At 37.7% G+C, this 26,420-nt stretch overlaps 1 protein-coding gene across 1 annotated transcript; it reads right to left on the bottom strand.

Moving 5' to 3' along the window:
- On the bottom strand, positions 1-26,420 carry IFIH1 (interferon induced with helicase C domain 1). The gene is made up of 16 exons (XM_071435035.1): positions 25,535-26,420; positions 23,638-23,794; positions 21,676-21,846; positions 17,485-17,565; positions 13,836-14,056; positions 12,871-13,081; positions 9,608-9,825; positions 7,999-8,115; positions 7,400-7,523; positions 7,076-7,312; positions 4,795-5,051; positions 3,201-3,350; positions 2,352-2,513; positions 1,829-2,019; positions 966-1,059; positions 1-868 (listed from the first exon to the last, which is right to left on the bottom strand). Exons 1-16 carry the CDS (start codon positions 25,982-25,984, stop codon positions 686-688), a joined length of 3,024 nt encoding a protein of 1,007 aa, XP_071291136.1. The 5' UTR covers positions 25,985-26,420; the 3' UTR covers positions 1-685.

The raw sequence follows: 26,420 nt of genomic DNA, 5'->3' as shown, positions 1-26,420 counted from the left end.
TAATTGTTAGTTATAGCAATTTATTGAAAAAAATACACACCTCATTATGTAGCCAGGCTAACAATCCCATGAAACTGACACACAGAGAGTCACTTTGGCAATGTGCTTCTTGGACAGTAAAATAATCAATTTCAGGTTAAGGGCTTGATTTCTGGAAATGTCTTCTAAGGGAAACCTAATTTTAGTCTGTCAAATTGTATGAGCTTTCAGCTATATTTATGAAGGGAGGAATTCAGTCATGAAAACACTGACGTAGCAACAGTGATTCAGAAATAATGGGTGACATCTTCTTTACGTGGCTCCTCTTTTGAGATCCTTTATCTTCAAAATGGTAATAGCATGAAGAAAATAATGACCATGGTAAATCTTAAGACCAGACAACAGGTCATCTAACACACTTTTGACAGTGTTGTCATCCTGTAGTGAAAAGAGACAGGAGTTTGTTCCATAAATACACATGACTACAATGCATTTGCCATCTTTGTCCAGAAGTACAAATCTGAGAGCAGATAGCAGCTGTGTGACTTTGTCCTTCTCCCTTCTTGTTTCGCTTTTTGTCTTCAAGACAGTTTCCTTATATCCGGGAGCTTTCACAGTGCTTATGATGCAGCATGCTCTATAGGACACAGGAGCTTCTGATCAACAGAGAGAAGTTGAAAAGGGCTTTTATTTTCATTCCAAATCCTTAATCTTCATCACTTGAAGGACAATGAGCTGCATAATCAAAACTAGGAAACCTGATGGGCAGGTCTCCCCATTTCTTAAAAATATTGTTTGTTGTTTTCTTGTCTGCAAACACAACCACAAAATTTCTGATCTTTAGACAAGGCAGGTCAAGACCTCGGTGAACCATCATATTTCCCCAAGCCTGCAAGTAGAAGGAAATTGCATTTCAGATAAAAAAAGGCAAGATCATTAGACAGAAACAAATACAGACAAGAGTATGAAAGTAAGATGTTCCTCACTTGTCCACAGTCTTTGCATATAATTTCCCCATTTGTCTGGTAATCAGCATGCTTATCTTGCAGTGTTTTATTTTCTCTTGTATGATAAAGACTTCTGAAAAACAGACAGCAAACATCAGAATCCACTGGTTATTCCATGCTACATACAGACATATATGAACAGTGACTAAGACTGCTGAAATCAGGTATGAAACCCAAAAAGTCATAGACTCTGACTGTTTGAGAAAATGCAAGGTCATGCTTCATACTCCTAAGTAATGATGAAATACACATGTACTCCCTGTCCCTCTTCATTGCCTATCAGGAGCTGCATCCTTCCTCACACATCTTGAAGTGGGAGCTGCAGGCTCTTGTTCTAATAACAGACAAATCTAGCTTATTTTTTCAGGTGCCATGAAACTGTCAATGAAATAATACCTGAAAATAAAAGGATTTCTTTTTATTCCCTGTAGTTCAATCTTAACCCTTAACAGAATCATTTGGCTCTGACTACCCAGACCTGCAGAGTATGTGTACATTCTTGAATCATTTATTTAGGGAGTACTTGATCCTGAAGGTTACTATTAGTCTGTGCAGAATGGAATATATACCATACTACATAGTAAGTGACCTAGTTAATAGTACCATAGAAGCTGCATCTTTTTTTTGAAGTCTTAAACTCAATTCACCTTGAAATCAGGAATAAGAACAAACATTTTGTTCAAGCTCCTTAACTGTAAACTCCATAGAGCCTAGGACCCAACAATATTGGAATAATCTATTTTTTTTCTCACAGGGCCTAGAGGGTTACAGGCCCTGTTACAGCCTCGATGAAAGGAAAATCTGTTTCTGCCTGAGAGATAAAGTAGTTCATAAACACTTACTGGAAATCTTTTTTCACACTGACATGATGCATGTCTTCAATAACTTGTATGTCTTCTCCAGAACATATCGGCTTGGAGCAATTTTTGCATAAGAATTTTATTAGTGAAGGATTTTTCTTGTATGTCTTGTGCTGATCTCTCACCACCTTCATTTGTTTTTCCACTATACTTTGCAACTGGAAACTCTGAATCTAGAAACAAATCAGTAAGAGCACTGTAACATTCTGCTGGAATGACAGTTATAGTTTTCTTTCTCAGTTATTTTACTGAGTTCACTGTCAACATGACTTCTAGTCAATTTTCCCTTGCTCATGTGCTTTCCCCTTACCAATAGAAAACCAGACTTTTCTAAAGGACAAGAAAACAGATTATAAACCAAATATGGGCAAAAGAATTCAAAGCCATATGTAGTAACAAGTATTATTTCAAGTTTTCCCCCTCTAAGTAGATTTCAAATAGAAAGTATTCCACGGAATATAAATCAGTATTCTTTAAAGGGAAAGTGAAGAGTTGTAGTGAATACCTTATTTAAATACTCTTCCTGTGGCATCTTCTGGACACGCTGAATGGCCTTATACATCATTTTCTCACGAAAAATATTAACATTTTCACGTTCAACAGCCCCTGAGCCACTTGAAGCCACAAGAGCATAGGTGCTTTCATCAGCTCGAGCTCTACCACGAGCCTACAATTTGCAAGGAACACAAAAATAAACACCACAATACTCCCTATTACATCACACAACAATTTTTTTCTTGCACTATTCCACTTGCACTATCCCCAAAATGCAGTTTTTTCCATTTAACTCAGACAGATAAAGAATCAGTGAATAATGCATACTATTTCTGCAGTATCATCCATACCTGTGAGAACTGCTCAGGTGATTTAGGATTAGTCTGTTTTGCAATGCCAAAACTACATTTTGTTCCCAAAATATAAGCATGCATTTAAATATTAAATGTATAAATATTTGTGTTCACAAGTTAAAGGAAAGCATGTATCAAACTGGTATTCTGATATGTAATAATCTCTCTTTATCTGATGATGGTGTGGTGTCCATACACTGGTGGTACAAATGCCTCTTGTATCAACTGGTCTGATGACCATATTCTTGTATCTCTTCTATTAAAAGAGCTTAACATTTGTGTAGAACTTTGAACTGATGCTACACCATTACAGAGAGAGGCAAATTTTATATTGCATATGGACTGAGAATGGAAATTGGAAATGAACCTTGTTGCAAGAACATTTTCTTTTTTAGCATTCAAGTATTTAAAAATTATTTCCAAACGCCAGGTATATGATTCACCATTTGCCCACTGCAAAAAGAAAAGCATTATTAAACTAAGGTATGTATGCAGAAAACTCCTACCTGCACCATAGCAATTTCATTGGTGACGAGGCCATAGCGAATAACGATGTTACACTCTTTGATGTCCAGGCCTTCCTCAGCTACAGTAGTAGCAATTAGTAAATTTACATTTCCACATCGAAATTTATCAATAATTTCCCTTTGCTCATTCTGCAAATTAAAATCATCAAATTAACTTTCAGTACTAGTTTCTGCTACCAGTTTATTCTAATTAGCGAGTTTCAGGAAGTAAAGTCCCATCATTTCTGAGCTGAGTGCCAAACATCAAGTGGCCTCAACAACCACATTTAAGCATCCTGCAAAAGAAGGAGTTTCTATTGAACATAACATGAGTTCAGCACCGTATTTTGAGGGAGGAGGGAGCAGAAGCCAATCCTTTTATGGTAACTGGGCTTGGAACTTCATAGTCTATGTCATAGGTACTAGGAGATTCTATAATATAGTTGTTCTATTGTTTTCAAAATTTTAAAGTACTTACCCATAAGACAAGATTTTTATCACTTCAGTAATTTCTGATTAAAATACACACTTCCAGCTCTAGTTCTAAAGCACTAAATTCTCCATAATAAATGGAGACCATAACTCTGGTGATCACAGTAGCACCAAAAAGAACAACAATGATACACTTAAAAAGAAAATATCTAAATCACAGACTTCTGAATCAACTGGATGTTTGTCACCAGCTTGAGCAGAGGAACAGAAACTTGCTATTTGCTATATTCAGTTTCAAAATGCAGAAGATATTGGTTTTGTTTGTGTAATGTGCCACAGAAATTAAATTCCAAGTTTGATAGAACTCAAACAACTTTTGGAGAGAATTTTCTGAGAGAATTTTTCCTTGAAACTCAGGGCAGCAGAAGAAAATGGACTCTGCCCAGTTGCAAAACACACCATTTTTGCTTAAATGCTGATAAGGGGAGTAAGGACCAGGACAGAAGAGCTTTGATTTGAAAATGTTTTTAGTGCAAGTTTAGATCACCAGAGAGATGTGGTGTATGGAATCAATGTAATGTTACACAGATGGACACAACTGAGTGATCAATTGTGATATTTCCGGTATCAATTTTGGCAAGTTCTCTTTCAATGGTTATACATCAGTGTGAAGCATGCATATAAATTGGTGTAATTTGATTTAAGCAATGATAATACAAAACGACAGGAATAATCACCTTTGTAATCTTATTTGTCAATTCAGCAGCTAAAATATAACGTGAATTACTGTTGTCCTGATAAGCATAAACTCTTTTAATTGCATTTTTACTCTTTCCATTTTGTTTACTTTTGCTTCCCATGCCTGGCTATAACTTGGGTTCTTTTTGACTATACACTACTCCAGGCAACAGATGCTGGCTACTCCTATTGCCATAGAATCCAAAGCCAAAAAAGCTTGTTACTTGTGGAAATAAAATTATTCCAGAATTATTATTCACTTTTAATCAACATTATTATTCATTTATCTTTATGAAGATAAGTTGCTGGCAGGTATGAAACCAGAACTCTGGGCTCTGAACTTCAGTTCACTGGCCTAGTACTAAGACAAGCTGTTTTCCAAAATCATGTACAAGAGGTAATGTTGACATGCATCGTTCTATACCTGAGTCATGGGCTTCATTTCACTCTTATGTCCAGAGCCGATAAGATGATGGGCCTTAATTCCCACTTCTTCAAATTTTGGGTTGTCCTTAATCCACTGGTAAAGAGCAAAGGCACTTAGACGAGTCTTCGTGAAAATGATTCCTCTAGGTTCTTCAGTCTTCGTGAACTCCTCCATTAAAGTATTTCTCAACTTCGTTAGCTTCTCATTTTCATTTTCTGGATTTCTAGTCAACTCTTTCAGCTGTTTCTTTTTTGCTTTAAAAAGAACAGATGTAAATTAAGAAAATGTAGCTATGTAAAACAACAGCTTGAACCAAAATAAACCCCAAAACCCACAAAGCAAAGAGCAACTTTCTATATAATTCTCCCAGCATGGCTAATTCACATTCAGTTTGAAGAGATGGGGCATACCAATTACTTCTGAAGTGAGTTTATAGTCACTAAATACATACTAATCAACCAAAATAAATTACCATTATCATACACTTTGCCTATATTTCATGGTAAGAATAAGCCAAAGGAAAAAACCTGCCTATACACACAAAGTTGGTACAAAGTCAAATGCACTGTAATAAAGAGTTAAATCACAGCTTATAATATTTACAAAACTATTTTAAACCATAGAAAAAGGTCTTACAAGGAGAAACAGATTAATATGTACAGCCTTGGAGCTGGTAATGGTTTTATAAATTTAGACATAAATTGTCCATGGGACATGGATTAAAGTAGGAATCCCCACTAGAAACATGCAGTAAAGCAGACACCAGCATGGGCATGTTACTGATATTGCAACTCCAAGACATTTCAATGCACTCAGTGAACTGTCAAATGAATGATTCTCTTCACCTGGCTCTATTGACCAGAAGGAAGGAGGATTCCTCTGTGTTTTATATTTTTAAAAAACTTATCATATTTAAAAACCTATGTCAGTATCAGATGATTATGCAAACACAAGAAGACTTCAAGGTAGGGACTTGGTGTGTTAGAACACTGATGTCATGACCCTGTGCAGACTATTGCAGTGTACCTAATCCAAGGCAATCATACTCAATGTACCACAAACTGTTACTCTGCCTAGATAGACTTTATGACTAGTCTTATTCATATTTTTGAATTCAATCAAACATAGAAACACATACAAAAAGTAGATAAATGTAACAAACTCACACAGTTTTCCACCTTAGTTAAACCTACACTAAGTGCCCCAGGGCACTTATCACCCAAAGATGAATTCTGCTCTTAAACCTGAGAAATTTTAGACACTCTTCTATTAATTCTAGCACTTTCAGTGGTAAAATCCTAAAAAAATGTAATTTATTTTTCATTGACAGGTTCTTTGGACTTCATTTACCTGCAGAAATAAAAGCGACCAGAAATTACACTTATGAAACTGAGTTTCATTTTAAGTTGGTTTAAATTTTTGGTTCTCAGCAATAGCTCACTGAAAATCTAAACAAGGAAGGATAGACATGTATGAAAAGTCATTAAAACAATGCTGACATTATCTAACTTACAGTTTTCATTCTTTTTTTTTTTTTATTTCTCACCGATAGTGAGAAAAATTTGTAGTTCATTGGATACATGAAGCTGGGTCACATTCTGCAGTATAATCTATTTTTCTTTGTACCACCCAAGAGCCATGGGTGATGGAAGCAAACTTCTCTAGCTCTTTCTGCTTGCAAAGGCAGTAAAGGAAAAAATATGAGTAAAAAAGATTAATGAATAAAGCCTAGTTCCAAGGTGACTGATCTGAAAAAAAAACTTTGGTCTTTGCAGTTTGATCTTTTGTTTAATTCTCTAACTAAATGTTCTTTGCCTGAAACTAACTTAAAGTTAGCACTTTCCTTTCTTAGTACATAGACAAACGAACTTTGGCAGAAAGGGCTGGTTAAGAACTCAGTATTTCATTACTTTTGTATTCCATTTGCTCAACCTTTTACGCCCCCAGAGTGTCTACTGAAATACATATTTTATGTATCTGCTAAGAGTGTCCTCAGGGACACTTCACTGGATAAAAGCAGAAAACAGCTTTTACTTACTGGCAGCAAAAACAAAGGTGGCTTTATGTGGGAGGTGAAGAACCATTGTTACATATTATGACAGGATCTCACTATGGTGTTTAATGCATTCAAAAGTGTATGAACACAGGATATCAAGACACTGTGATAATAAACAACACAGCAGTTTCCAGGATGCAATAACTAATGGGCCCATGCAAACCATTTAGCACACAATTATGGATTTCAAATATTAAATATCACAATGTATTTCAAACTCACCATGGAATAAACCTATTAGAAATTCATCTGTTTCATCCTGTTTTGATACTGCTGGTTCATCATCATCATCATCATCATCACTCCTTACTGTCTTCTTACTTTTCTCCTCTTTATAAAAGTTATTTAGGTGATTGTAGGCATCCACCATTCGGATGGTGTCATTTATCTGCAGAGCATCATTGTATTTCTTCAAGTGCTCTGCACAGACACGTTCCCTGCGTTTTTCTTCTTTCGCAGCTAGAATTGAACAAAAATACAAAAAAAGTCTTAATATAGAACGACAGAAAGAAATCCAGAGCTGAGGTATATTTGCAATGCAGTTACCTCTTCTCTCTTCTCTGATCACCCACTGCTCATATGTCTGAGTTCCAAACTCAGACTTTGGATGCAGCTGGCAATAGCTCTGTATTTCTGTCATGATCTCAGTGATTCTCTCTTTAAATGGATCCTAGAAATACATTGATCAGGCAAAGTAAGTAAGCACATTCTGGCAAAAAAAACCACTGGCTAGTACCACACTGAGTAATTTTTTATAACTTAAACCTTAAATTAAAGAAGTAAGGCTGATAAGTGTGTTTAGTGATATGGAAATATACAGTTCAGAATATCACAAAAATTATACTGAGAAACAGCACTTTTTAAAAAAAACCTGAATATAATATCATCACTTCAATACAAATATTTCAGGTTTAGAAGGTCTTTTGACCAGATAACTCAAAATATAACTGACGTAAGTAAAAATTTAGTCCTATTTGACTTTACTGTTACTTTTTGAAACAGAGGAAAGCAACAACATTCAAATTAGCACTCTGGAGCATCTAAAGTCCATAGAAAAAGAGCATTAGGCAAAAGTTTTTGATACTGTACAAGACATTTTTAAAGGAGAATATAACTTTAATGCTGATTTTTTGTAAAAAACATACCCTTTTTTTGTCATCTGCAATCACAGTCTTCTTAGACGGCTCCTTCACCTGATTCTTTAGCTGGGAGGCATGCTCTTCAACAGTCATAATTCTACATGCATCAAGATTGGCACAGATCTGGGAGAAGACAAAATGCTGTTTCTTTAATATTGAATGAGATATTTCACATGAAAACTGAATTAATGCAACAGAGCTTCTTATTTAGATATTGAGGTTTATATAACTTGACTTTCTTTCCACAAAAATTGGATAAAGGCAGTATCAGCACAAGAAAGTCCAAGTCTTTGAAAAACATTTGAGATAAACTGCACAAGTTACTTTTTAGGCCAGAAGTGATTCTTGCATACAGGAAAAAAATTGTAGATCAGGATGCAAACCAAGTATTTTGAGAAGGAAAATACAGCATTGGTACTTTGGAAGAATAGATTTTGGAGCACAAAATAAATAAATATAATGGTGAAATAGAAAAAAATAGAAGATAAATATTAGGGATTAATTATAATAGTAAGAGCTGTTATGAGATTACAAAATAATTTGAGATAATCTTTCCTGGAATTAGAAGACATAGAGACAATTTCTGTGCTAAGTACACAACTGAACTGGACTTTTTTGCTTTTGACCTCTTCCAAGGAGAAAATATGTACATGTCATTAAGTAATAAGGGAAACTATAACACTATTCTGAGCAGAGAAAACAGTAAAGGAAGACTGACAGGTGAACTTTTTAATGTCGTCAGTGGTAGTTTTATATTTCAGCTTGTATATTCAGATTAATCTTCAGGTACAAAGCCCAGAATCCTATCACTAGGAATTCAGAGCTGATGAAAAGGAATTTTCTTTTTCTGCTAGCAAGTTTTTGTGTCAAAATTCTGTCTACTTCAATACAGCATAAAACATTCTTGCAGGCCTCACTAATTCAATATCACATTCTGTTCTGGTACAATTTACCAGTCAGAAGTTTTCACTGCCATACTGGGCTAAATTCTACTTTTCTATTACTAATGCAAAACCATTTAATTTCAAGTAAAATATAGTTTAAGTATAGAATTTAACAGACTATCTTTAGTCAGGTGTTCATGCAACCTCAATGAGTAACTCCAACTGAAAAAAACAGAACACATTTGTATGCTACCTGTATCTCACAAGTGGTTTCTGCTTTGTTTAAGTGAATGAAAAACAAACATTGTTTTTCATTTTTTTGGACACACAAAAATGCTCATCTTAGTCACTCTAGAAACACAGATACAAAAATACATTGTGTCTCTAGTATTTGGGAATACACAGTAAATTATAAGCCATCAATGGAATAATAAGACTTTCAGTAACCATAAAACCATACTACATTGGGGATTCCTTGCCTCTGATCTTGGGAATTTTTTTCAAACGAGGCAATTATTTAACTTCCCTTTTCAGTAACCTTACTCCTCCTGTAAAGTAACCTTTATTTGTGTATGGATTTCCATTATTTTTAATGGTTATAAGCTGGACTTCCATGTACACAAGAAAAAAAAAAATCAGATTGTCTATTTGGAGCCTAAAACTGACTTTAGAAGTTTTACTTGAAGAAGACAATATCCCTTTGATGGTTTGTAAGTGTTAGGGCTATTTACTTTCAGAATATGCTCTTCAGCTTTTGAGTAGGATGTTGCACCTCCTACACCAGGTGAGGCTGTAAGTCCCAGAATCTGAGGCTGTGGGATCAGTGGTTTGTTTTCTTTTGCCAGCTTCCTGTTCTTCATCTTTTCTTTTAAGTAACGTCTCATTATGTTATTGTAGACACCTTCCTTTTGAGTATGATGACACTCATCGATGATGATGAGGGAAAAATCTGGAAAAAAAAGACTCCTAAAGTGAATAATTATATTTCATATGCACAATTTGCATGACTACATCTTGTAACAGGTAAGGATGGTGTTGAAAAGAACCCATCAGTTTGTCTGAGAACTAATGTACTAGGAAATTGAAGTACTGGAGAAAAGCGTGGATGGATGCTGAATATATTTAATGGACTTTGAAACCTTTGCTACAGCCCTGATGTGTTTTACATTCCATGTAATGGAAAAAAAGACTTTATATTTTTGCAAAAACAATCTGATTATTGAATTTAAGAGAAATATTTTTCATATCTTACCAGTGGTAAGAACATATCATAGTTGAACTCAATACTACCTTTTATGTCCATAACTGTGTCTGACAAACTACATATTGTTTGCTTTTGAGAAAACACATAATATGTTAGAAGCCTTTCAGACATTCTTGAAAGGCTTGTTGTGGTCAAAATATGCTTCCATTTTGTAGCAACACAGAGATTTCCTCCCTATTAGTGTCCAGTTAAAAGATTTATATTACTTTATGGATGTGTTATTGGAAAGAACAAACAGATTAGTGGGAGCACTACCACTCATCTCTCTCTTGTAGCGGAGGAAACTGATGGAAATTCAGACAGGTATAATGTGCTTTTTGGTCACAGTATATTTACATGCAAACAATATACTGTACAATGAAGAAAAATAAAATTATTTTTTGTTTCAAATTTCTCAAAAGATATAGAAAACATATCTTTAATCTTTCTGCACATGCAGCCAGTGACATATATTTCAAGGTTCTGAGCTGAAAGAATCACAAATATTTTTCTGTTTTTCTAGCAGCAAAACTGGTTTATAGGAGCTCCCAGTCCTTCTGTAGCTGGCCAGTAACTCTCTAATTTTACATTGTTTCCAAAAATTTGAATTCAGTTTGTGGACATGACTGTAAAGAAGATCACTGAAATGATCAGGGTTAAACTCTTCTACATATTTTTTTTTAATGTGGACAATTTCCATGGTCTTGTTTACACATTGATATGTAAACATATTGATGTGCTCAAATTGTTGCACCACTAGAAGTCAGTTTACAACAACTGGCAGCAGGAGCTGGAAATTAACAGAGAGCTAAATCAGTCTCAGCTGGTATTGAAGAACCTAAAGAAGGATGGAGACTAAACAAAGGAAGTTATATTGGAAAGGCTACACCAAACACTTCTGCTAGCAAAGTAAGCCAACGCTCCATGTCACTGGGGAAAGCTGATTGCCTTCACAGTGGTTCAGGAAGCCAGTATGCACTGGAGTGACGTAGTTTCAAATCTAAATTCTTATTTATTTCCAAGATTTCTACACACTGCAAGATTTCAGAGGCAGTGCTGGCAGTTACTCAGTTCTTCTGCCATGAACTTACTGCCTCTGATTTTGACCATCATCTCCATCATGCATATTCTATAACTACTTGTGTAGAAACTAACCTACCAGAAAGGATGTGTTTCCTCTACTAAGGAAGTGATACATAGCTTTTAGAAAGTCCATACAGTGATTTCAGCCCTTGGTAAAGAGAGTAAACATTTGATAAAATGCAATTAAGAGAGTCCCCGTCATTTCACAGAGGCTGGAATTCCATATTACATGCAATGCAGACCTCTGTGGAAACTGATGAAAAAAGTATGCACAGAAATCTGGAAAAAAACTTTAAACTAATTAGGATGATTTATAAAGGCTGTGAGTTACCCAAGTCACAGCCACAGAAATGGAGCTGGCTGTGCTCATGCTTGCTTGGCTTTGGTCCAGCTGAACCTACGAGCACAGGTGTAATAGAACGGAAAAAAACCCCTGAGGTGCAGGGCAGCCTGAGTTCTGGAAAAAATGTAGCTCCTTATGAAGGAAACTTCACAAAGTGTGAAACCCATTCAACCCACTTCATTACACAATCTGGTTGGGACTCAGCCCAATTCTAAACAGGCCAGCAGTTCCAATAGAAATGTTCAGATGCCTCCATACAGCATTCCAAAATGATTCAGATGTAGGAAAGTTTATTAACTTAAGACGCAGTGGAGAGGAAATAAGTATAAGAAAATTGCTGGTACTTTGCCTAGGTTAATAACAAGGCATTCTGAAGGAGGGAATGCAATTCTGAGGTACCCAAGTGGCTCTGCAGGAGTTAGTTTGGATCAAGCAGTACCCAAGTCAGCACCAGGCACTGACAGACACAGACCAACCCCTCAGGTTTCTCTGCTGTCTCTGTGACATCCAGACCAATACTTTTATCTCAGGGCCATTATTTTGAATATCAAAGTTCTCCCCTACATCCTTCACCATCTGAAAAGGAGTTGATTGCAGGCAAATAGAAGGAGAAGATAACATCTCACAGAGGAAGGTCACTGTAGCCCAAGCCTGGGAGCTGATCTCATGGGCTGCTCTAATTGTACCTCCCTGACAGATAATATAATTTCCTTTCTGATCTTCCAGACCACCTGCCACTTCAGCATTCTGGGAAAACAATCTTGCCGTCTTTATCTTTTGCTTTCTTCAACTTCCTTCATGTGTTGTAGGAAGATTTTATATCTGCTGAGCTCAGAGAGACACAGTTATAAGCCATCATATCACTGTATTTTAGCAAAATCACCAGAGTTTAAAGAATATAACTTTTACGACAGATTGGCTTTTATCTTTTGTTCCATTGTACTTCTCAAACTACCAAGTGCATTTGAGTTTTGACAGTTTTTTTTCTCATCCTGTATATGGCTTCTATCTGATATGATTTAATGCTCTGCTGAGCTTGGAAAGTGGAACCAGTACAACTGCATGTGCACAAAGTTAAGAATAAGAATAAATAAGAATTTATTTAGATAAAATAGGAAGCATGACAAGTATTTAGTACAAATAAACTAGAGTCTAATTTTGGCCTGCATGCTTGTTAATTGAGATATGATTTTACTACAGCTTGTATTTATAAAAAGAGTAAATTGAAAAAACCCTACTGAATGTGGCACATTTTTACTCTGCAATTTTCCAGAATAGAGATATACTTTTATACCCTCTGTAAAATTTCAGAATAAAATACTTGCCTGATAAGTGGACACTTTCTTCATCTTCCTTGGACGCATTTAACAGTGAATTCTCAAGGATCTGTGCTGTACTGATGATGACATCATTTCTTCTGACAACTTCAGGAAATGAGATTTTCAGCTGAGAATCACCACTTAAGCCAATAACCTGATACCAACGCTTCAGGAATGGACCAAACTCTCTTTTTAAATGCTGTTCTACCAATGGAACCTGAGCAAAAGTTTTCAAAGAGTTTAAAACAGAATTAAAAATACATGCCCATTTGCCACAAATGTTGTTAGATGAACAAAAGAAAATTAGGCAGCAAAAATCCCCAAACCAATTTCCCCCTGCAACTTCTCCTGTGAAACCTTTTTGTCCCAAGAACTTTGGCTTAACTGAGCCTTTGAAGGAATGAACAAACCATCCATGCTCCGGCTATTTAACTGAGCTTATAAAGTGCTTTCACATTTATCTTATAAGAGAATATGGATATTGTTTATAATTTCAGTAAAATTCTTTAATGTATTTCTATATTTTAATATTACAATAGAAGATTAATTTATATGTGCTAAATTTAACTGAAAAAATTAAAACAACTATCAGAAAATCTGACAATACATTACTTTACTACTGTAAGACTCATCAGGTGCCTTCATTAATAAATTGAAACTCAGAATGTGAAAAATACTTTTATTTTTCAAAATTCATTACAAAATGAAATTGTACTTTTCCCAATAATGTGGTTATTACAGCACATCTAAATTTGCACTTACACTGGGGGACACTAACGTAATTTGTGCTTGCACAAGGCTGATGGTGCAATGGAGATGATAGTCCAGATCTGTATGTCTTTAAAACACAATATACCTGGAGAAGCTGAGAATTGTCTTTATATTCAACGTTGTCTTTATATTTACAATGTTTGTATTAACAATGCATGATGTTTGAAAAATATTGTTCTTTAAAAAATGGACCAACTTACCTTATTAACAAGTACTATGACTTTTCCAGGCTCTGATGCTCTTTTCTTCTTATCCAAGTGATCTTTGGTAATGTAAACAGCCACTCTGGTTTTACCACTGCCTGTAGGGAGACATATGATAATATTCTCCCCATTCAATGCTGGCTTTGCAACTTCCATCTGGTAATCTCTCAGGGTCAGATCTGGCTCAGGTGAGGCTCTCTTCTCCACTTCATCTTCATCTAAGGGTACAATGAAATATAAGTTTCAAACAGGAGGCACAGAACATGTATTAGAAGAGTGAAAAAATGTCAAAGGGAAAAATATTAATTCACTCAGAAGCATCTTATGAATAGAAACAGCACACTAGCATAGACAATGTTGCTCTGAGGACCTGTGCCACTCTGGATCAGAACTGCTTCCACCCAGTCAGCGCTCAGGGCAAGTGGAATAAGCCACAGTACAGTTTCACCCATCTATGTTGTAATGACTGCTATTAGGTATAAATTCAAATGATACAGTTCAGTAGCACTGGGACCAACAAAGGTTGTGTTTGGAGCTGTGGTATTTATAACCTAGCCAAGCTTCTGTGATGTTCTCCTTTATAAATACTGAAATTTATTTGGTTACAAGGGAGTTACCTTTATAAATACTTCCCAGAGAATGAAAAATGGAGCCATAGAAAGAAAAATAGATATGGAACACTTAAAAATGATCAAGGGAGTTATAAAGTATAGAGACCAAATAGATAAGAAAATTCAATTGCCCATACAAGATGGAGCTAACTGTAGAATGTGTCACACCCACTCATGGTAGATTGTGTTGCTTCTTAGCCTGACACATACATAATGCAATTGGAGATTCATTAAAAAGCCATATACATCTGCCACCTAAGGCCAAAGCCTTCCATCTCTTATTGGAAATGCAATGGCAGAGTTTAGATCTATGGCTTGTAGAAGAAACAAAGAATGTTCTAAATGTAAAAGTGAAAAAAAAATACTGCTGAATTATTTTGAGCAGTAAGAAAAGCATATCAAATCTCTTGAATTTACATATATTTAGGGAGTCAGAACTTATATATATGTATCTTAATATCAGAAGGATTTATTTAAATTGACCTTTCATGGGTTTTTTTTTTTGCTACAAATAAGTTTAGATCACTCTTCAAGTATTAACTGCCCTCAGTGAAGAAAATGCAAATTCATTCTACTAGATTAAAACTAAGGGAGAAAAACCCTAGTTTTGTTTCCTGATGATATCATTCAATGCAGAATCATGAGGATTTTATTATCACTGATACATTACACACAAAGTAAGTATATTTTCTAGTATTCCTGATTCCATTAAATAAAATTAAGCTAACAAAAAGTAATGAAGCTTGATAAAACACTGTTGATGGAAACATCTGAATGCCATTCTAAAGTGTTTTTTGCTTGTTTTGCCTTTTAGTGTGAGTGCAGTGCTACCTGGACACAGGGACATCTGCACCAGAGAGTAGGTGCTGTTACTTATCTGACTCTACTACTCTCTTTTGAGGAAGAACATTTGTTTGCTTTCTGGTTGGGTAAATTCAATAGCTCAATCATATTGAAACTAGCACTTTATCACCCATCTGTTTGGTTAAATTTCAGTTCCTTAAAATCCTCAATTAACAGTCCAGGCCTGAAAAATATTTAACTTAGCTCTCTCCTAGCTTCTTCAGCCCTTGTTTAGATAAAGGCTAATACAGGAATCTTTTCACAGATTAAAAAATTAAATACTTAAAGATTTTTCATCAAGCACAGTGTAGCATTAGGGAAGTTGTCTGCCCTCATACAAAGCTCATGTGAATTGCTGCTCTGGGCTAAAAGAAACATGGTAATTATTCTATTGTCCTAACTACACAATTTTATAAAACGTGAAATGAACCTTGCACATAAAAATGCAGCTGAATCCACATGATTCTTTGCATTAAAATCCAAATAATGTCAGTGTGTAATGAAACCATCCGAACATCTTTGTTAATACAACAGCCTTACTGTAACATTTCAAATTACAAAATCCATTAATAATGCATCTACATCTTCTTAGAAATTTTTTCTCATTATTGCTCTGAGTTTACTAGACATGATTAAAAAGCATGGATGTTTTAGAAAACTTTTAAACTACTTGTTTTTAAAAACCACATGAATATAGAACATATAGCAAGTAAACACTGAAAAAATCTGTTCTCCATTCTTCACAAAACTGCAGTGTTTGGGTTTTTTTTCTGGATTACTTGACACAGCAAATGCCCAATTTGCTTATTAAGAGGTACTTCAGGAATCTTAAAGGATGAGGCCATACATACGTGCTGCCAAATGTCATGAGCCTGGCTCAGCCTGAGTGACTGATACAGTGTGTCTGTCTGTCCACAGGACAGAGAAGTTCCCATGCCCAGACATTTCATGTGACAGAGTGAGCCAAGAAATACAATGTGACTGATGAATTTTCTCAGTTGCTAAAGAAGTTCAAAGTGAATTCTTTGGAGTTAGCAACACACAGGCCAAAATCTTAGCTGCAGTGTAGCAATTTAGATATGAGCTATCCTGAACTTTCTGTATGCTTACAAAATATGTGGATTTTAATACTTTAAAGCTTCAAAGTATTTAAAAAGTGTTTATAACAAACACTTTGCAGGTATAGGAAATATAACATTTACAGTGACCTTACTGATGTAATACTAGGTTTATTAGGCCCAGCTGGCTTGAAAGGCATTCAGAATTTTTTCTAGCCCTTGTACAAGACATAGTCCCAGCACAAATGTTATAAAGGCTAGATTCCAAAAAGTAGTTCTTGAATTCTGTATAAGTAAACAGGCTGATCACCATGGTGGACACCTCCCAGTTTGCTTTGCCTGAGGTTTGGAAAAAAAAAAAGGAAAAAAAGTACTGGGATGTCTTTTACAACAGCAATGTATAGTTTCACTCAGACTTCATACATAGCAAGATAATACTTTCTGCTAAGTGTCATTTAAACACAGTCCAATATCTAGTTTAAAACTGTATTTAGAACATGCACATGTGTTTAAATGTGAGGTTCACAAAGATCCTCAGATAGCAACCCCCACTGCTCAGGTTGCTTTTACAAATTGGGCTACTAAAGTACTTGGGCCCAAAGTGGACCTTCATTATTGTTCTGCAGGTACCCAAGAGATGCTTCTGCTCACCTTCACTGCCTCCAAAACATTCCTATTCCCACTCACCCTATGTAGGGGCCAGGCACAATCTAGCTCCTCTCTGAGAGCAAAAGAAACACGTCTGTGTGGCAGCATCACGAATATCTGTCCAGGTGACTGCACTGGGTGACTTCTAGTCCCTTCAGCCTATGTGATTTCATCATTCTGCCTCACTGACCAGTTCATACAATGATGATGTCTAGAGCCCTGCTCAGATGATCTCAGTAAATTGACTGTGCTGGGGCTAGGACTTAGGTCCAGACCATTACCAGATGGTCTGGACCTAAAATGCCCAAAATGGCATCTGTTTTCCAACAAAGTAAATTAATTTGAACAAACTGGCATCTAAATATGGTGAACTAGAGTTTAGAGTGAAAGGAAGCCCTTCACTGAGTTTCATTTTAGCCCACTCACAGAATACTTCCCCCGGAGCTTACTTTGCAATTAGTAAATAATAACAGAAGGGAAACGTACCTGAATCACTGGTTGTGCAGCTCTGTTCCAGGCTTCCATTCAAGTTACTGACACTTTCATCTCCTATGGAGACATCTGACTCTAAATGAAAAACACAAAGAAATGTATCATAATATATTTGCTGTACAAATATTAATGGCAAATGCATATTGTTTGCTCTCCCCCTAAGTTGTTAAAGTAGGTTAGATGAATGTCAGGCGGGGAGGGCTGAGATCTAAACCTTCTCTATTTTTGGTAGAGATTAAAAAAATGAACAATATAATTCATTTTCTTGTGGAAGAAAATATGGAGTGGAAGATTAATATCCAAATAATGGCAGAGGTAAGGCACTATTGGTCATGATTTATTGCCTAAAACCAGGGGTTCCAGACATCATCACCTGCATAATCCCCTTTAGTCCTATTTTACTGTATCTTTCCAGAAAGGTGAAAAGCCAAAAAAAAAAAAAAAAAAAAAGTTGCTGGCAAACTGAACTTTCTCTTTTACTCGCTGCAAGCCATGAGAGCTACACCTGTAGCAGAACAAAAACAAAACCAGAACTGTGATTTTTTTTTTTTTTTAAGTTTCTTGGTATTACATGAAAAGAGCGAAGCGTAGTTTCCGACTAATTGCAAGCAGCGATGGGGCCATGGAATGGCGCGGAGCAGCAGCGGCGGCTCCGCTCGGCGATGCCCGCGCTCCGCTCGCCCTCTGCCGGGCCGGGCACGCCTCACACGCGCCCGTCCGGGCCGCCAGCCCCACGCCGAAAGCCGCACTTCCCCGAAATTCCAGCAAACCCAGCTCCTCCCTGAGCTTCTAGCAAACCCAGCTCGTCCCTGAGCTTCTAGCAAACCCAGCTCCTCCCCGAACTTCTAGCAAACCCAGCTCTTCCCTGAGCTTCTAGCAAACCCAGCTCTTCCCCGAACTTCTAGCAAACCCAGCTCTTCCCTGAACTTCTAGCAAACCCAGCTCTTCCCTGAACTTCTAGCACACCCAGCTCTTCCCTAAACTTCTAGAAAACCCAGCTCTTCCCTAAACTTCTAGCAAACCCAGAAACCTGCCGCGAACAGCATCACCCTGAGCTGTCAGCCTGCCGACAGCACTCTGCAGCTGAGCCCACAGCGTGCAGACGGAGTCAGTCACAATAATAGTCTTGACCAATGTTTTGCTTAATTAGCTAGTGAGCTTGTGTTTCCATCAAGGTCTTTCCAGTGAACATCCTATTATAATATAGGATATCCTGTATCCTAATATACATATTTTTTGCAACTTACTGTCCCCCAAAAATTATTCATAAGGCAAAATAGATTCTGTGAATGAGAATTTAGCACTGAATGGAAGCTAGGGTGTCCTAGAAAGGAATGCCTGAAATATACATTATAAAGTGTTGGTGAGTGAGGTAGTGAGTGAAGTGTTGGTGAACCTAGTCTGCATTCAGTAAAGTTATGAAGCTATCTTAGCTACCACTAGGAATCAGGTATTAGTATGTTTTCTAACAAATGAATGCAATCAACAGAAAGGCACAAAAAAGAAGAAAACCTCACCAGTTACAAGCCATGTTCAAAGACCTATGACAAACTAATTAGTAGCATTAGTAGGAACTCCCAGCTATGAAGATGACACTGCTATCTCTTCCTTTTGCTATCCAGGAATCCACATAAAATAGGAAAGTGAGGACAAAATTAAAATTCTGTGTATCTATTCCATATGATCTCCCATCTAAACTGACCTTCTGAAAGTCATGAGAATATGAATCCATAAAGTGTTTTGCACACAATTATCTTAATTACAGTGTACAGCATACATTATACAACAATCTCTCAAACAGAAAACATCAGTGATGATGTGAAATGCAAAATACTCATCTTCCAAAGAAAGGTGAATAGAACAACGTTCTCCTTTTTCAACTGCAACTTACTTGAATTATGTTAAAAGAAAATAAATTTTAAAAAAGCCAAAGCAGTAAGCATTTTCAAAACAATGAAAATAAAAGAGTTATTATCCTAACAGCTGTTTTTACCACTTCTGCTAATCTTCCCTTAGAGTCCTGCTTGCACATTGTAATGTGGAATTTCACAGGAAGATTTTCACTTTACACTGAGTACTAAATAAGTAGAGAGACAATGGAATGGAATGCAACGACAAGCAAGCCTTGAAAAAGAGAGCTGCTATTATTTAAATTGGTGTTTATATAGGTAACTGCAGCAACTTAATCCGTGTTAACCTATAGAATTTACTTGCTTTTGTGTAATTTTGTGTGTGAAGTTTCTCATCTGTGTTTTTGCATGCTCAATTTTTCTCTAGTTATCTCTTAGGCTAAATGATCTATTTCTACTTGTTTTTATGGCCTTACTGCTCTCATACCTTCTGACTGTCTCTGTTTTGTCTACCTAACTAAAAAGGGTCAGAGGATGCTCCAGATACAATGCAAATGGCAGTAATTTCAAATTACCTGAAAAGCTTCTTTCTTCTTGAAATATGTCCTTTTCAAGACATAAAGGAATTGTGGGAGTGTACTGCAAAACTGACAACACTTGATAGCATCAAATTACAAACTAGGTGGGTTCCCAGCTCACTTGGAAGTAGAATCTGGGTTCCATTTATATTTTAATCTTCCTGGTCTAAAATTACTGTCTTATGAAATCATTAGAAAGGATGGAAATAGGAAATGAAAAAAGACCAGAGTGCTGTTAAGTCTGAGTGTACAAGTGCACTGATATCAAAGGTTACTGCACTCGAGGATGGCTGAATGTGAGGCAGTTCCTCTGCAGAAATCTCCAAGCAGCACTGCCTCCTGGCAGCCCTTGTTACCCTGCATCTACACTGCTGCTTTGGTTCATCTCGGAACTGCGTATTTTCAGTGAATCCATCCATTGTCTGCACTTACACTACTTTGGTTCATAGCAGAGCTGGTGTAGATCAGAAGAAATGAACTGTCAGCTGAAACCAAATGAGATTTGTTCTAATTACTTGCAGGCACACAGTCTACATGAGACTGAAGTCAATCTGAACCAAACTGATGAAATACATATACTCTGTATCCCCTTAGCCATTTCACTGCACAGATCTGCTCAAGTGCCCAAACTGCTAATACCCACTCTAATAATTTCAGTTCTGTGCTGAGACCATAGTTTTTTATCCACAATTAGCTTGTGGCACACTAGTTAATAACTGATAGGTCTCATTTTCTCTAATTCACAACCCAACAAGAGGCAAGTAAAAGATCAAGGCTAACAGCAATGAAAACCTACTCTTAGTAGGCCCAATAAGAGCCTTAGCTTTATCCAGAAAAAATAATCCAGTCTCATCTACTTTGAATTATCATTAAATATTTGGCACCTCTTCTTTATACTGACAAATTATGTTCTAACCCAGGAAAACCAAGTTGATAATTTTGCTCTACTTGCTACAAAGCAGTGAGATATCCTGTTAATATGCAAAAGGAGAAATAAGCTACTACTGTTGCACATTGAAAGGCTGCAGTTTTTCAGAGATATTTAAAAAAAATTATCCATGTTTGATAAAAAGAGAGCAGCCTTAGCTGTCTTAGTCCTTTGGCTGAGAAAGCCCACTGGTATAATTTCAGGCAGGATTCACCTTAGCTGTAACTATTGTTTGAGCTCCATGAGAGCCTGCAACACACATGGTTCCTCAATCATGCAGCGCATGTTTGAATCACTGGTTCGCAGCTGTGTTTGGGCATTGTTGCTGTAATTGCTGTCACTCATAATCAACTCCCAAGGCATGTTTTTAAGAGTGGTCTAAATGAACAAAGGCCACAGCCATTCCTAAACGTTTTTACTAAAAATGTATTTCTGAGTGTGTATGTGACATGAGAAAGGTTGTCTGATATTCTGTAAGTTAAAAAACCTTAAAATGAACAGAAGAAATTACTTGCTGGACAACACTGAAGGAGTTCTCAAAACAAAAATGCTTTTCAATATAGCATTTCCAGCCTTCTAGAAAGAAGTACTTTACAGCTGCAGTTTTTGTGGCATAAAAACACTCTTATCTTAAACTTAGTCGACACTGTATGGAGTTGATAATGTTAACCTAATGTTGTCATTGGGTAGTATAAGCCTATTATGGACAGGTGTGAAATAAAATATAACCTAATAATATTAATATTTTTATCAAAAGTATTAAATATATTTCAAAGCTACTCATTTATTCACACAGGTACCAGATCAAAATACCAGTCAGTGGACAAACCTGTCATCACAGAATTCTTTTCTATGGATGTTTCCAACAGACTGCTCTCACTGCTGAAACTATCATCCACATTTTCTTCCTGTTTCGAATTCTCCTGTATGACGTATCCTGGTTGGCTTGTAACTTCTGTTTCTTCATTCGTAGTCTGCTCCATCCCACTTTGTTTATTCTCTGTTCCCAGAAAATATAGAGAAATTCTAAGGCAGTTCTACAAAACATTTCATTTCTTTTAGTGTGGAGCCTAGAAAACACAGAACTAACCTGTATTTATCAGGCACATAACAGTATAACATATGGTCTTGGTCTTGACTCAAATGTTATAGTCTGGAATTTTGACCTTTATATAAATATTTACTAAGAATTTACTAATTTACAATTAGAAACTAAACTTAAAGAGGTTAATAGATTTATTTTTATGAAGTTCTCAATTTCTGTGCGTAGGTGTTTGCTAATAACAACATATCTTACTGTGAGAAATCACAGGGGGTCAAGCTGCAATGACAAAATGTAGCAGCAGTGTTCTTCATCCACAATGCCCAATGAAGCTGTTTCCTCTCTACGACCTTATGTCAGGGCATGCTCCTGCAACCATACACTTTACATATCTACCCACATACAGGACTGTGTACATGGAAAATTAACTTATCCTCTGGTAAGAGCAACACCATTCATGCTTTATACATCAGCCTGTACAGTTTGTTTTGGGGCCTACATCACCCAAGATTACAAAGAAATTGTGGAATAAATGTATTCATTCAGTAGTCCATCAAACAACTGGATTAAACTTCAGTTTTACCCTATATAGTCTGCACTATACTAAAAATTCAGAAATGCAAAATGTGAAAAGAATTGAAAAAAAAAGAAAATAATATTAATAATTTATATATTTGTTACTTTGTTTACCTTACTGACGGCGAAAGTAGTGAAAACAATAATTTAAACCTCACGCAGTTGCAATACAGAATGAAAATCAGGATCACAACAGCTGCTGAGCTATTCCCAGCACGCGAGTTCCACTCAAAATGATCTTCTGAGGCTCTGACTTGGTTGGTCTTGTCCTGCAGACTGCAACACTCAACCATCTTTGAACTGCATCCTCAATCTCACAGCTGCCTGTGTGTGTCTGGGAGAACACTGTCTGATTCCTGCCCAAAGCTGGAAGAGACAATTACATGCCCCTCTTACCTCAATCTTAATGCTCTGACCCATGTGCAGCAACTAAAAGCACAGAGACAGCTCTGGTGAGCTTCTCACGGGAGCAGGCTGAAGCTGCTAAATGGGAATCTGTTAAACTAATTTAGTCACTAAAATTTTATAAAACATATGGGGACCAAAAATAAGGGATAAATTATTTGGGGGCTGCTTCCTTGTTCATATTTAAGAATACAGGGGAGCACTGGGATAACTTTACAGTATTATAAACATTACACAGGAATGAAAAGGAGTAGCCACATTACTAGTTTATTGCATTAATTTTAGTAAATTTTATAATGTTTTGAGACTTTTGAATGTCTTAAAGTATGCAAAGTACCTTAAAATGCCAAAAATATTTGTAAACTGTTCTGTAAAGGAAACACTTTTATTGAAGAAGAAATTGAGGTATAGTCTGTTTTGTTTGTTCAAATTAATTTTCAGAGTAGGTTTTATGAATGATTATAAAAATCACACTGAAAACCAATGGGTTTTAAAAGTAAGGTTCAGTTTAATTGTAACTAAATCCATACTGTTGTAATTCTCATATTGCTAAATAAGGATTTTCAATATTTAAATGCTACATAACTTGATTTTGAAATCCCTGGAAAATCAAAAGCATTAATCCCAGTGTCTCAATAAAATAATATGGTGGGAATCCTGCATTGCTTCTTAAGTAACAGTACAAAAAAAAAGAAAAAAAGAAGAAAAAAAAAAAAAGAAGAGATATTAAAAATCCACACATCTGTACCAGTGAAATAAGATGATTACCTCCTGTATTTCCACTTAAATCATCTGCAAGGTCTTCATGTTGGGTTTCACGGAGAGCAATCAAAAAAGAAGAGAACCAGTCTTTCTTTTGGACTATTCTGCTCAGTAGCTCCCTTGCACCATCCCTGTTCCCATGATTGTCAGTAACAGTCTGGATCTGGCAAAAAAAAAATCAGAAACAACCCTCACACAGACTTTGGAAATGGTCTGAGGATGTTCATAAGAATATTACAGGTGTAAAAAGCATTCCCCTGTCATAATTAAAGCATACTGAATAATAAAGATATAAAGTAGACCTGCCTCTCATCAGAAGAGAATTATTGCAATTTTGTCCAACCTCAGGTTCATCCCATCTGGTTTTGGGTAGGATATATGAAACCTACGAGATCTGGAATTTAATTGGAGAGACTGGTAGTACTAGACAATGGTTACAAAAGTAACCACTATATAATAGTTATTAGTATTGTGGACTAACAACTAGTGTTTAGACTGGTTTAGGGAATAGGCAACCTTGATTAAGGAGAAATGGTGTCACACAGTTTATCAAAGCTCAGACTTAACCTGAAACATGACCTCATACATAAAATAGAACATTTTCCTGCTTAAACTCTGGCTTCATCATCTCAACTCCCACTTAAAAATACAATAGCTGAGCCTCTAGAAAGCGGCTACTGCCCTCAAAGAAGCTATGGAACTGTGTCCCAAGGCTGTCACAAGCAGAATTTGACATGTGATTGCATGAGGAACAAAACCACGACCCCAAGAGCAAAGCAGCTTGAGACAGGTGATCAGTCTCAAGGGCCATTTTCTCAAGGCTCAAGAATGACCCATTCTGATATGCAAGGAAATAGGCAGGCATAGCAGTGGGAACACCTGACTGAGATACATGACTAAAAGAAGTGTGTGGAAAGTGGGAGACATTAGGAAAGCCTGAACTCCACTGGGGTTTAAACTGGCAGGATTGTGAAGGGTATTAAATGGTTTGATGGAAATACCAGCAGCAAAAAGGTGACCCAGGGGAACATGAGAACCTATTACCAGGGAATGGAGCCAGTAGCTTCCTAAAAAGCCTCTGCATCTGCCTGCTGTGTTACAATGCTTGGCTCCCTGCTAATAAGGGTGCATCTGATCATTGCTGCCACCTGATGGTCACAAGACAAAATTATGTATCTTACAGCCATTTAACTGAGATGGAGCATGAAACGTCCTCAAAAGTGAATGCTATGGCAATTATTATTTTAATTTGTTCTAACACTGTTTCAGGATATCAGGATATCTTTTTTTTTTTTTTTTTTTTTTTTTTTTTTTTTTTTTTAGTTTCCAGTAGGTTTCACATTCCAGGCAAGTCATTCTTAGCCAAGTGGAATAAGCACTGGACAATATTCTCATCAAAGGTTAACACTTCATAGTTCTTGTCCAACTGGTATTTCTGCTCACGTCATTGTCTAGTGTGATAGTCCTTAGTGAACCTATAGCAAAAAAGGGGACAGAAAATCTTGCTTTATTTTAACTCAGTATTATTTAGGACTTTACAGACCATCACTACTTCCTGGTATGATTCAAGGGCCAAAAGACAATGATCTTCTGAGCCTAAGGTCGGTGGCAAAATGATAAGTAAAGTAAAGTCTGACATATTTCTTCACTTAGACACTCTCTTGGTCCAACCCTCTGTTCCTGGCATTTCTCTTTGCCAGGCTCTTGGCTGGCATGCCACCTGCTGGCCCATTGTCAAAAGTCTTCACTGGCTTACCTGGACCCATTATCTATTTCCCCCCAAGTCTGGGAACTCCCCTTTTATTTTTGCATTTACTATGCCGTTTGTAGTTGTGGCTCCCTACCTGCCCCACAGCCGCTGGGGCTGGCCAGTGGCTGCGGCACTGCCTGCGCCCGGACTCACCCGATCCACGTCCTCGTCCTGGAAGATTCCCATCTGCAGGCACTTCTCGGCCACCTGCCCGGCGCGCATCCTGTCCACCAGCGTGCCGTGCAGCAGCTGCACCAGGTGCACGCAGAGGTCATGCTCGGCCTCCTCTGCCGGCGAGGGCAGCTGGCTGAGGCTGGGGTTGGCGTAGCAGGCGGCCAGGCTGCAGCCGCCGTGCTCCAGCGCTTGCAGGAACTCGCGGATCCAGCCGCAGCCGCGGGGCCCCCGCTCCACGGCCCGCAGCAGCTCCTCGGCGCCCGCCGCCGCGCCCCGCTGCAGGGCGGCCGCACGCACCCTGTCCCGGTCCTCCGCGCTCAGCGAGGGCAGCCGGTCCAGCACGGGCTGCACCTGGATGAACTGCTTCAGCCGCGGCCTGAAGCAGGAGATCATGTAGAGGAACTGCTCGTCCCGGGTGCCCTCTGCCATGGCGGCGCCCGGCCCCCGGGGCTCCCGCAGGCCGCTGCTGAGGCTGCGCCTGGGTCCCGCGAGCAGCGCGGCCTCCGCCCCTCAGCGAACCCTCCGCGAACCCTCCGCGAACCCTCCGCTGGCCCGGCTCAGCCCGGTCCGGCTCGGCCCGCCCGGCACCGGCGCCGCTTTCGGTTTCGCGTGGGAGGGCGGTGCGTGAGGGCTCGGCTCGCCGGGACGGGGCTGGCGGGGCAGGGCAGCTCCACGCCGGGCGCTGCTCAGTGCCACTCCCCGTGTTGAAAACGAAACTTTTGCCAGTAACGAAACCTTTGACAGTAACCGTGGGTCGAAAAACACAGTCATAAACCGAAACATGTCTTTCGCTTTCCAGCTCGCTAGAGCTCACTTCCCGGGCTGCTCACATTCTGAGTTTTGGGCGCTGGCTGCTGCCCTGGCA

Source organism: Agelaius tricolor, unplaced genomic scaffold, assembly GCF_023055355.1.
Source record: "Agelaius tricolor isolate 1412-34295 unplaced genomic scaffold, bAgeTri1.0.p SCAF_10, whole genome shotgun sequence".
NCBI classification, from domain to species: Eukaryota; Metazoa; Chordata; class Aves; order Passeriformes; family Icteridae; genus Agelaius; species Agelaius tricolor.
Note: the sequence above shows the minus strand (reverse complement) of the source record. Positions and strands in the feature narration are given on the sequence as shown.

Excerpts from the sequence above, each read along its gene's own strand:
- IFIH1 (XM_071435035.1), bottom strand. The coding sequence starts at position 25,984 with ATGGCAGAGGGCACCCGGGACGAGCAGTTCCTCTACATGATCTCCTGC. Across the intron at positions 7,524-7,998 it reads TTGCAGATGACAAAAAAAGG|GATCCATTTAAAGAGAGAAT; the intron begins GTATGTTTTTTA and ends ATGTATTTCTAG. Across the intron at positions 2,514-3,200 it reads ATGAAATTGCTATGGTGCAG|GCTCGTGGTAGAGCTCGAGC; the intron begins GTAGGAGTTTTC and ends TGCAAATTGTAG.